This window comes from Adiantum capillus-veneris, chromosome 20 (assembly GCF_014529385.1).
Source record: "Adiantum capillus-veneris isolate H3 chromosome 20, ASM1452938v2, whole genome shotgun sequence".
Classification (NCBI taxonomy): domain Eukaryota; kingdom Viridiplantae; phylum Streptophyta; class Polypodiopsida; order Polypodiales; family Pteridaceae; genus Adiantum; species Adiantum capillus-veneris.
The window spans coordinates 100,870,912-100,883,988 of NC_140950.1; the positions used below are offsets into that span (position 1 = coordinate 100,870,912).

General features: G+C 42.9%; 1 protein-coding gene across 1 annotated transcript; it reads right to left on the reverse strand.

Annotated features, from left to right (window-relative positions):
* Window positions 1-3,240: 3,240 nt before the first annotated feature.
* Window positions 3,241-6,389, reverse strand: LOC147432995 (uncharacterized). The gene has a single exon (XM_086491688.1). It carries the CDS (start codon window positions 5,897-5,899, stop codon window positions 3,986-3,988), a length of 1,914 nt encoding a protein of 637 aa, XP_086347814.1. The 5' UTR covers window positions 5,900-6,389; the 3' UTR covers window positions 3,241-3,985.
* Between the last annotated feature and the right edge of the window lie 6,688 nt (window positions 6,390-13,077).

Sequence of the window (13,077 nt, forward strand, 5' to 3'; positions counted from 1 at the left end):
GCTCATGCTATGTTGTTTTGTTTGAAAGAACCTCTTCAAGGAGAATTTTCAAGTACAAGCCACGGTGTGACAAAAGGCACCTGGTACTTAGCAGGATTATCGCAATGAGAAGAAAGGTGGGTTGTGCTATGAAAGAGGTAAGAGGTCCAATTGATCTTCTTGATCGTCCTCCTAGTGCGGAGATACATTTAGCATGGTATCAAAAAACAAAGGAAACAAGGAGCTACACTTATCACCTTATCGACAATCAATGTGTCCCTTGGAATTAGTGATTTTCATTGATAATTTATCATATGATTTGGAGACAAGCAAATATTAGTCTAACATGTATTTAAATGTATATTGATAAACATAAAAGAGACCAATGATCTAAAAGACTTTTAATTCATTTCTTTTTAGAAAAAAAATACTACAGAGAATCTTAGTTTGAATCCATGGTTTCTTGCAAATTAAAACAAGCTTTGGAGGGCTTTGAAGATTCAAGACACTCTTCTCAAGATTTGGTGATGCTTGTATTGGAGACCATGCCACTATTGTAGTCAATATCTAGAGAATTTATCCATATGGAGGTTTTAGTTTTTTTTTTTTTTGAAGCCTTACAACCCTTGTAAGAATCCTACTAAATAGGAGACATACTTATGGCGAGATTTTGAAATTAGTGACAATGTGTAAATGAAACTCTAGCAAAGTTCTAACAAATGATAATATCTACAATCCGTATACATAGTATAGAGGGGGTTAAGTTGAATACACAAACATTGTAGAAAAGGGGGTATATAACCACTTTAGCATTTATAGATAGGGGGTGGGACTCGTGCTATAGGGTCCATAAAAAGGGGGGTTCTCCTACATGGTTGCATGCAAGTGACATCCCCCATAAGTATAGACGAATCCCCTGGGCTATCAACCCATTTTATTTGTCATTTTGCATGTACATTGCTTTTTTATCCCTTCACTCCAATCTCTTATTTCCTCTTCGTTGCCTTTTATAAATTGATAACAACCCTTGGGAGATGTAGCAATCCATATATTTGCACCGTCTTGGCGTTCTTCCAGCAAGAAGTGAAAAGAGTTATCATTCTTGTCTTCCTCACTTGATTCAAGAAAATTGCATGCATGAAGCATATAGGGGGTGAGTGAGATTCCAGTCATGCCATATTCACATAGTGCAGAAAAATTGACTATGGAGGGGTTTTTTGGTCGTATCTGTCTCTCAAGTTTGAACGAGGCATATAGTCAATCATTTTTGGGATTTTGAACTGGATGGTGGCTATATCTATGGATATAACTATGCTTGCTCGAGATATAATGACGAAAAGTACATCTCTTAATGTTGTTCAATTCCCCAATTGATAAGATGCCTTTAGTCTTGCAATGTTCGTGTCTTTTAGTTTGAGCATCATCTCCCGCAAACCCCCATTTTGAGTTGTATTTTGCTAGGCCATGGTGTACTCAAGTAATTCAACCCGAAGATGAATAACTCCAAGTGTAAATGTACCTATGCTCGCCCAAAGTCCCTCAAAATAGCGATATAATTACTTGCCTATTCCGATATAAATTTCAAAGTGCTCATGTTTTTTAAAACTAAAAAAATAAAAGCATTAAAATCATGTAGGTCAACAAAGCCGTGTTAGTTTTGGAGAGGGTGGTTCTAGCTCTCACATATAGCATAGCCGCATCTAGCCCCTAGAGGGTTTTCAAAATCAAAATGGTCATCATCCGTCTCATAGGGTGAGCATATAAAATGATTTAGTGGTATGAGTTAATGCTCTTTGAGAAAATTTCTCAAAAAATACACCTCTTTGATCAATTGTAATAGTTTCAATTTGTAGATAGTGGAAAGTATCCCTAAAGAAGTGCCAATACATAACTGTAGTAATTACATGGCAATATTATATAGTACACAATCAATCAAAACTCAATGCATGCACCTATAAATAAGACCCACTATTTTCATTTTTGGGATTGCCACTTGTTGGTTACTTTGTTGTCATTTTGTGATCGCTTCTAATGATTCGTCAAGTTGTTGCTCAACTTGAAAATCAAGCTCTATTGTAAACCAACATTCAATGCTCATTCAATTGTACTTCTGGATTCATCATATGAATATATCAATTCTAGTATCTCGTTGTCCAATATTAAACTCTATTCTTTCAAGTTAGTTGTCTATCTAGTTTCCTTATGTTCATTCTATTTGATTTGATCTTATATTTGACTCTACCGTTCTAACTCACAATAGCTGTTAAGTGACTAGCTCATTCCATTTTGATGATCACGATGGTGAGCTTAAGCTATTGATAGGATAAAGTCTCCCCATTAGAATTCAAATAGGATAAAGTCTCCAAATTAGAATTCAAAGACAATTAAATATTCGCGATGTTATCAAGACATTCAATGGGAGGAAGGAGATCCGAGACAATCTTAGCACAATGGCCTAAGAATTAGACCAAACCAATGATGAAGGACCTCAATCCCAAGATACCAGAAAACTAATGACATAGCCCAAGAAGGAGAGATAGCGAGGGGCTTGGGGACTCAACATTCAGCTCAATTTAGGATAAAGCATTTGAAGAGCCAAAACAACGCACTCGCTTGGATCTCAAAAAATGGATCTTAAGGATGAAGCAAAAGTGCACACTAATGCCACTAATGATAGTGGGCATAGCAAAAGAGCAATGTCACGTGCAAAAACATATCAAAGGGATGAACTTGATATTGTTTGTGAAATAGATGATCATTGTAATGACAAATGAGATGTTGATACCGATCATTACAGCAAGCACACACATAGGGGGAGGAAATATGATCACAAAAACCACAACCCAAAGAGTGAGGATCACATCAAGATAGGTCCATACATGGGGAAACATCCCGTGATCTAAAGATTGCCTTTCCAACCTTCAAAGGTGGTAGGGAGGATATTCCATATTTACATATATAGGCCCTTGAGCAATATGCTAACTTGAAGGATATTGATGAGGATGGGTGGTAAATATAACTTCCCACCAACTTGAAGGATAATCCATATTTACATATATAGGCCTTTGAGCAATATGCTAACTTGAAGGATATTGATCAGGATGAGGATGAGGACTCAGAAGAGAAGTGGTATTACCATCATTGCCACATTCACACAGGTAATCATTAATCACACAAAAGAGAAAGGAACTCTCTCTCTCTCTCTCTCTCTCTCTCTCTCTCTCTCTCTCATGATTCAACGACTCTACAATACTCTTCCACAAGTTGGGACTTAAATCATTATGCTAAATGCTAAATGTACATGGAAGGGAAAAGGGACACAATGGATTTACAGGTCAAACTCACGAACAGAAGGCAGTTGGTGGACATCCTTGAGGATATCCATGGTGACAAAAGATGGGAGTGATGGGCAGACAGCAGAGAGAGCTGAGATCAAAAATGTGTGAAACCGCATGATGGTTTTTTCTGGCTCCACAAGTGGGCCATGCCAAGACATCATAGAGCATGGCCCAACACCCAATATGGGGAAGAAAGCCTCCCCATTTACACCTCTATGCTGCCTGCCACACGACTCACTGCATAAAAGAGAGGTTTGTACAAGAAGAAGATTAAGGACTTCTACTGCAAAGCTTGCATCTTCATTGGACTCAAACAAAAACAGCCCAATCTTGAGATGTAGCTGAAAAAACTGTCAACACATGCTACCCACCAACACATCTAGTGTGTAGCACTACTTCACTGCTTTCTGCTATTTCATTTTTCTCCTTATGAAATCATCCATGTCTGCATATGCGCTCAACAAGACATATGGGTGATGGCTCAAGGACTTCATAGCCATTGCCACCCACACAAGAACTCTCTAAAAAGTGATAATCCACAATGTCAGAGCCGATAATAACACACAACCCTTATATGAGCAAAGCATAGCATGTCATGCCAAGCTCAGCATGCGATGGTCCCCCTCATGCCTAATTCGCAGTGACCATGTGCGACAATTGCTAAGTGGCTACCTTGCTGAGGAGTGATTGAACATCATGTTAGCCCATTGATTCTGAAAAATTGGTGAAGGAGAAGCTGCAGAAAAAACACCTGGGACTGCCAATATCGCTGGGCTAGGAGAGAAACCCAAGGAGGGGCTATGAAAAAGATGCATAGAAGCAATATCCTTCTGTGGCGAAGATCCTGCTGGGCCCTGCGTTGATGGGGAAGAAGATTGAGTTTTACTAGATAACCTTGAGGGAGATGGAGATGCAAGCGGATTAGATGACATCCTCATCTTTTGAGATGCAGGGGATGAGCTTGCTGAAAAAGTACCCTGGTCTAGGTCGAGCGACGAAATGACATGTATGTCAGATGCAGGACTTGCATTGGAGTAGCAGGCCATTGGCGAAGGCAGTGTAAGCAGTGGGGGCTTCACATCAAGAAGCTTAAAACCTAACCCTAACTCATTTGTACTAGAATGGCCATTAGAATTACTTGCTGGACATCCATCTAGATATACATACTCTGTCTTCATCTTTGTGTGCGCTCGTACAGCGCCCTTAGCAGCTGTGGTTGCACTATACCGTGGTGGAAGTAAAGTTCCCTTTCTTGCAGTGGAAGGAGCGGCCACCTGTGTTTGCTGAGCTGACCTTGACCTTATTAACTTCCCTTTGCTCTTGCTTCCTCCTGAGCCCTCTTGCGGAGATTGATTATGAGACTTAACATTAGCTGAAGGCAGCGAAGCAGACAGTGGCAAGGTAAAGTTAGTCCTGGCCTTAGCCCCTCGGAGCTTTCTTGCAGCCGCATCATAAGCTTTTGCTGCATCCTCTGCAGTATCAAAGGTCCCAAGCCAATGCCGACATCGTCCGATGCGGTCTCGAATCTCTGCGGACCATCTGCCCCATGGCCTCTTTCTGACCCCTCTGAACACCCTTCCATTAGAGCTTGCATTGGAGATATCCACATCTAATGAGTCCTCACATGAAGCAATGTTGTGAGAACCCTCTTCAAATGCAGCAATGCTCACCCCAAGCTTGCCCGGAATATCGCTGGAACTGGAGCAAGACGATGCGGTCTTAGAGAGTAGAAGGTTGCTCTCTTGCATAGCCTCCAAAGACCTAGGGATGGTCTCTAATGGGAGAAAGTGAGCTTGTGTTTGTGTGAAAGCAGAGAGCACATCCTGCACATTGACAGTGCTGCGTGCGTTTGTACTTGCAGAACGAGCTATGCTAGTAGAAGATGAGGTGGTTGGGTGGGTATACCTCGTCGTACTGCCAATGGAGCTTGCTTCAGTGCTGCGGGAGCTATGGCCCATATCTGTGAAGCTTCGAGCGCTGTTGCCTTCATCGGTTGTGCCACTTCTAGAGCTGCCATTGCCCCTGCCAAACAGGATGTGTTTTCCAACAACAGCTTCGAGACCACCAAGTTCCCTGTCGGAGTCAAGCTTGAAGGAATCAAGGGACATGTCAGAGCTGCCATTTCTTGCTGAAGCGTCTCGCTCGGGGTAGTACTCGGTTTGCTGCGCGAGCAGGCATGCATGCGGTACAACGCTATCCAGATTGTAGATGTCAAAAAGATGTTGCTGAGCAGAGCATAAGCTGCTAGAATCATCTCCTGTAACATAATCTTGCTCCATGGCCACCGCAGAGGAACGCGCAAAATCACGCAGACACGTCGCATCGTCACATAGAGATTCTAGAAATGGGCGGCTTGATGGGCTCACAATGCTGCCCAGGCTGGTTCGGCAGAGGGGAACTGTGGAATTGAAGGAGCTCTTGTGGGAGATGCATGATGACCAGCTCCTCTCTGCTGCCTCTTGCTGCAGCCTTTCTAGTTTGGAAGGGGAGGTTGTGGAGGAAGGTACGAAGAGATCATCCATGCTCCATTTCTGCTTACTTGAGGGGCTCAAAGATCGCTTGAACATCTCATGCAAAGCCATGGCAGCCTTCTTGGATACGCAGGAGGGAGAGAGAGAGAGAGAGAGAGAGAGAGAGAGCGAGCACCGGCACCCTAATATTAAGCTAATAGATTCCCTCTATATCCCCCTTCTACACTCAGAAACATCAGTGAGAAGACAGCGAAGAGCATTGATCTGAGAAACGAGTGATAATTGTGGCCTCGTGCGCGTCTGAGAGAGAGAGAGAGAGAGAGAGAGAGAGAGAGAGAGAGAGAGCACTGAGCAGACTCCAGAGAGAAGATTCTGAAGAATGTGAAGATAGCGATGGAGACGAGAGGTGGACAAAGAGGATGGAATAGTCAAGCTACCTTTTGGAGAGGACGTCAGAATTCGAGAGTAGGTAGGTGTGCGCCACTGCGCTGCGCGATGCGAGATACTACGCATGTGTGTGTGTGTGTATCACACAGTGTGAATGGAGGAGGCTCAGGAGAGGTGAGCCGCGAGGGAGTCTCACATGCACTCAACCTCAAAGGTCACGTTCACTGAAGTGTGAACGAAGTTGTGTGGGTGTCTGCGGTGTGAGACTGCGAGTCCGTGTGACGGTAGAGAAGAGAGAGGAGCGAGAAGGTAGGGCAACCTGGAGAGGGCCCTGGCCCCGCTGCGTAAAGGGGTATGTGTCAGGATAGGGCTAGTTGAGCCAGGCTAGTAGTAGGAAGTCGGGAGGCAAGGAGGGAGTGGGCCTGCCATGCTGCATGTAGATGCAGACTCCAGATTCTAGCCTCCAGAGTCCAGAGAGAGAGAGAAGAGAGAGCAGCGTGCAACACACAGAAAATTATTCCAACACACGACGTTTGCCACGTATGCCGCATGCGCATCCCCAGATTTGTAGCGACCAATCATCATTCCTTGCAACCTGGCCCAATGGCACACTGAACCCGGACCCCTTCTTCCCCCTTCCCAGGCTTCCATTCTTCAACCTAGTATCATCCAGGATCCTTGCTTTAGGGCAGATCCCCACGGGCCGGGTAGAACCCCAACCCGCAGTGACCAACAAACTTTGCTTGGGAGTCTTAACTCTGCCGAAATCAGCATAGCTGGAAAACAAACCTTCTACCCCCACCTCGTCTCGACAAAGAGTTGCTTTGCGCTGGCAGCAGTCATCTGACATGTGAGATTGCAAACTGAATATGTAGTCTTGTGACGTTGCATACATAAATGAGGCAGCCAAAAGCAATTTGGTAAAGAGGGACATCAGCAGGATCACCAGTATCATGTAGACTCAACTTCAAACCTGTTTCCATGGGAGTGGCAATAGGTTTGCAATCCTCAAGTCCAAACTTACATATTAGCAATGTCTCTATGTAACTTTTCTAGACACAAGGAAATACCACCATCACACTGCTTAAATTGTATGCCCAAGTAATGACGCAACAGCCCCAAATCTTTTATCGTGAAAGTAGCATTAAAATCACCCTTAAATTCAGCAATATGTGCCTCATTGGGACCAATGATCAACAAATTATCCACATAAAGAACAACAATGAGAAGTACATCGCCCTCATGCTTGACATACAATGTGCTTTTTGTTGGACTGTTACGAAAGCCTCGTTTGACCAATGAGTGTCATCTTTCTCATACCAAGCACGAGGAGATTGCTTCAATCCATACAAAGACTTCTTACATGTGCACACTTTGTCCTCTTCACAAAACCATGAGGCTGCGTTACATAGACTTTCTAAAAAATGTCACCATTCAAGAAAGCAGTAACAATATTGGATTGATGTACATCCCAACCAAAATGAGCTGCCAATGCACATAGAAAACGAACAATAGTCATACGACAAAGTGGGAGCAAAAGTTTCTTCATAATCTATGCCTTTCTGCTGCGCATAGCCTTTTGCAACAAGTCGAGCTTTATTGCAATCAATCTCACCATCCGGTTTGCGTTTCAACTTGTAAACCCACTTTGTACCAATGGCCTTTTTGCCAGGAGGCAAATCACATAAAGTCCATGTGTCATTTTCTATATGTGCATCATATTCTGATTGCATGGCATGTTGGAATTAGGGTTGTAGAGAAACGCACACAGCTTGGAGAAGACGAAGGAAGCTCAAACCACACAATAGAAAGTGTGTTACTTAGTGTGCAACAAAAAGATAGATAGCCCTAGAGTGATGGGCGTATATACAATGCACGGGGGAAAAAACCTCCTAAAGAGGGAAAAAATGCCTCAACGGTCCTAGTGTGTTCACACACATCATACCACATGTATATGGTAACAAATCCCCCCTGGTGTGATGCGGTGAACGAGAGCTGGCACATGAGTAAAGGGAAGTTCCATGCCCTGAGGACATGATCAGTCCACAAAGGGATGTAAGCCCAAAGCTTTGCGGAAAGCTTCGAGCTTCTCACGAGACCGTATGCCTTTGTGAAAAGTTCTGCAAGGTTGTCCTGTGTTGGCACATAAGCCAATCTGATCTCTCCTGCTGAGAGCCTCTCCCTGACATAGTGGTAATGCACCTCAATGTGCTATGTGCGAGCATGAAAAACTGGGTTCCTCGCAACTGCCAATGCGCTCTAACTGTCAGTGTAGATAGTGTCAAAACAACCAGCCCAATCTGAGTCCGAAAAAGCATGTAAGTTTGGCGGCAATGATCCCCCCTTGGGATAAAACAAGCCAAGATGTAAGTTGCCACTAAGGTAGCGGAAAATCCTCTTGACAGCCTGCCAATGCTTAGACCCTGGGCTATGCATAAATCTACTGACCTGTGAGATTGCAAACTGAATATCTGGCCTCGTGTTGCATACATAAATGAGGCAGTGAACAACCGTTTGGTAAAGAGTGACATCACTAGGATTGCCAGCATCATGTAGACTCAACTTCAAACCTATTTCCATGGGAGTGGCAATAGGTTTGCAATCCTCAAGTCCAAATTTACATAGCAATGTCTCTACGTAACTTTTTTGACACAAGGCAATACCACCATCACACTGCTTAACTGTATACCCAAGTAATGATGCAATAGCCCCAAATATTTCATCTTGAAAGTAGCATTCAAATCAGCCTTAAATTCAGCAATGTGTCTCTTATTTGGTCCAGTGATCAGCAAATCATCTACATAAAGAACCACAATGAGAAGTACATCACCCTCACACTTTACATACAATGTGCTTTTTGTTGGACTGTTACAAAAACCTTGTTTGACCAAATGAGTGTCAGATTTGTCATACCAAGCACGAGGAGATTGCTTCAACCCATACAAAGCCTTGTACATTTGCACACTTTGTCCTCTTGTCCTTTCTTGACAAAACCGCGAGGCTGCATTACATAAACTTCCTCAAATATGTCACCATTAAGAAGGCAGTAATAATGTCTGATTGATGTACATCCCAACCAAAATGAGTTGCCAATGCACATAGAAAATGCACAGTAGTCATACGACAAGTGGGAGCAAAAGTCTCTTCATAATCTATGCCTTTTTGTTGTGCATAACCCTTTGCAACAAGTCGAGCCTTATGGCGATCGATCTCACCATCTGGCTTGCGTTTCAACTTGTAAACCCACTTCATACCAATGGCCTTTTTGCCAAGAGGCAAATCACATAAAGTCCATGTGTCATTTTCTATAAGTGCATCATATTTTGATTGCATGGCAGCCATCCAATTTTCTGAATTCTGTGCTTCATCAACAGACAGAGGCTCCTGAACATCATGTAAGCTAGACACAGCCAAAGCATAACAATCTGATGCATAAGATGCATGGTGAGATCCTGAACGAGTACGACTAGACAAAGGTGCATCCAATTTACTGTCATGCAATATATGCACCAGCCATTTTGGCATACCTCTAGCCTGCTCATTTTCAGCCCTTTCCTCATCAAGTACATGATGTACATCTGCATCAGTAATAGGCTGATCTGTAACATTTTCGGAAACCCCCATAGGCTGTACATTTGCCTCATTGAATTTACATTTGAACTTCTACCACTGAAAAGAGGCAACAAAGTGTCATAAATGTCGTGTGAGCTTACATTACTGTCTTTAGTACATGACAGCAAGGGCTGAACAAAATCTTCCACAAACACTACATCCCATGAAACCAGAATACACTTTGTTTGCGGATGATACAACCTGTAACCTTTGCCTTTAGCACTATAACTAACAAAAATACATTTGACAGCCTTATCATCCAATTTTCTGCGCTGTGTTGTGGCACCAAAGCATATGCCAAACAGCCAAAAACACGCATGTGCTCAATAGAAGTCTTTCTATCATGCCATGCTTCATATAGAGTAATAGACTGCAAAGCTTTCGTAGGACACCTATTTAGTACATAAGTGGCACACATGATGGCCTGAAGCCAAAAAGAATGTGGCAAAGCTTGACTTTTGACCATACATCGTGCCATTTTCGTAAGTGATCTATGTTTCCTCTCAGCAACACCATTTTGCTGAGGACCTGAGGTGTATAAGGCACTGTACATTGGTGTTTTATCCCATGACTAGCGAGAAATGCATTAAATTCATGAGATATGTACTCCCCCCCTCGATCGGAACGGAGGGTACCCATAGGACATTTCGAGACATTTTCAGTCATAGCCAAAAATTGTTTGAAGCACATAAAAACTTCGGACTTCGCTTTAAGCGTAAATACCCATGCATGCCTGGAGTAATCATGAATGAAAGTCACAAAGTACAGGTAATTGCCCAAGGACGGAGTTTGCATGGGCCCACAAACATCACTATGCACAAGCTGCAACCTGCATGTGGCCCTAACTGAACCATCCTTTGGAAACTTACAACACTGCATTTTACCCAGAATACAACCTTCACAAACATGTTTGATAGGTGCTTCAAGAGGCGGCAAAGAAGCAACCATATCAGATTTTTGCAAATGCAGCAAACTCGCAAAATTCAGATTACCAAAACATGCATGCCAAAGTTTTGCATTTGAAATAGCCCTTGAATGTGCGACAGCATTTGCAAAATTTTATCCACACTTGTCATACAAAGTGAGCTTATACATCCCACAACACAAAAGGCCAGATACAACAATTTCATCACCAAAACTGAGATCATGAACTGTACATTTGTCATCCACAAATTTGACTACAAGTCCAAGTCTAGCAAGTGCGGATACAGACAAGAGATTCTTCTTGATCCCAGGTACATAAAGTGCATCAACAAGTGTGAAAGAACTGCCATTAGTAGCAGTAAGCACAATCTTTCCAACTCCCTGAACAGGATAAGAGACATTGCTGGCATAAGTAACTGAATTCCCATGAGGGACAAACTCGAGAGAGGTGAACAATTCACGATGTGAGGTAATGTGCTTTGTAGCACCACTATCGAAATAACACAAAGGTGAATCTGCAGCAAACTGACATGCATGCATCATGGACAACAGGATTGTAAGTGCACTCTACACTAAAAGCCCATTCTGCATCAACATCATCATTACAGTCTCCTTTCATAGAAGACTCAACAATGGCTCCATTTGTAGTGGAACTAGCATTTGCAGTGGAACCACCCTCTTTCTTCTTAGCCTCTTTTGCCTTCAAGTTAGGACACTGCTTGATCAAGTGATCATTAGCTTTACAATAATGGCAACGTATCTTCTTTTTGCCCTTATCACCAGAATTGCCATACGAAGTGCTGCCAGCAGAAGCATTGGAAACAAAAGTTTTTCCATTCGCAGCAGAACCATAAGAAGTGGCTGCATTGCTATTACCACCCATTCTTTGAGAAGCAATAAAAGCCTGTTCAACTGCACGCTATCTAGTCCTGTTTTTTCTGGAAAGTGACTCTTGCAACAGCAATGTGCATAATGCATCAAACTTGACAACTTTAGGATTTCCTTGGGTCATAACTCTCCAAGTACTAGCAAAAGTCTGATAAGAATCTGGTAAGGCATCAAGAACAATCTGCACAAGGGAACTGTCTGAAATGACTTCACCTACAGAAATAAGTTGCTCATTAATATCCTTGACACTAGCAAGGAAAGTGTTCATATCATCTTCCTCATGCATAATCTTTGACTCCAGCTCTTTACGCAGCAAAGCAATTTTAGCCTCATTGCGACTTGCATAAGACCAGCGAAAATATCCCAAGTCTGTTTTGCAGATTTTGCTGAATGGACGTGAGTAACAATAGTCCGCTTCACAGACAACGCAAAAAATGCATGAGCATGTGCATCCTTTACATCCCAACGAGCTTGTTCTACCATAGGCAAAACAACTCTAATAGCAGCAATCCTTGTAGCAAGACCTGCAACATCCTCAGCATCACCTAGATCCTCAGAACCAGGCTTTACATCAATGCCGTGCACAATATTCCATACGCCTTTTGACACAAGAATGTGTTGCATCATATAAGCCCACATAGGGTAATTGTCCCCATCCAACTTGTCCTTAGCAGCAAACACCTTGAAGACATCTGTGTTGTTGTCAGCCATGGTAAATGCTGCACCTGATGTGAAAACTGCCCGAAAATGGGAGAAATGGAGCGGAAACAACACGTGCTATATAGCACAAACCGTAGAAGACTGTAAGGCACCTGTTATGCAGAAAACGGCACTGACAAAAATTCTGCACAAAATGATGAAATTGCCTGTGTAGACCTGCCTGTAGTGGAAACGTAGGCCGAAATGAGCCCCAAAATATTTTTCGACCTACGAACGCTCGCCAAACCTCACTGTAATTGGAGAAAGTGAGCAGGCGTGTGCTGGAGCAGCTGGCGACTAAGCCCCGGAGGACGTAACTTGCTCTGATACCAACTGTTGGAATTAGGGTTGCAGAGAAATGCACACAACTTGGAGAAGATGAAGGAAGCTCAAAGCACACAATAGAGAGTGTGTTACTTAGTGTGCAATGGAAAGATAGATAGCCCTAGAGTGATGGGCGTATACAATGCACGGGGGAAAAAACCTCCTAAAGAGGGAAAAAATGCCCTGACGGTCCTAGTGTGTTGACACACATCATACCACATGTATATGGTAACCTGGCAACCATCCAATTTTTTGAATTTTGTGCTTCATCAGAAGATAGAGGTTCCTCTATATCACATAAGCTAGACATTGTCAAAGCATAATAATATGATGCATAAGAGGCATAGCGAGAACCTAAATGAGTATGACTAGACAAAGGTGCATCCAATTTACTGTCACACAAAATGTGTACGAGCCATTTTGGCATACCTCTAGCTTGCTCATTTTCAGCCCTT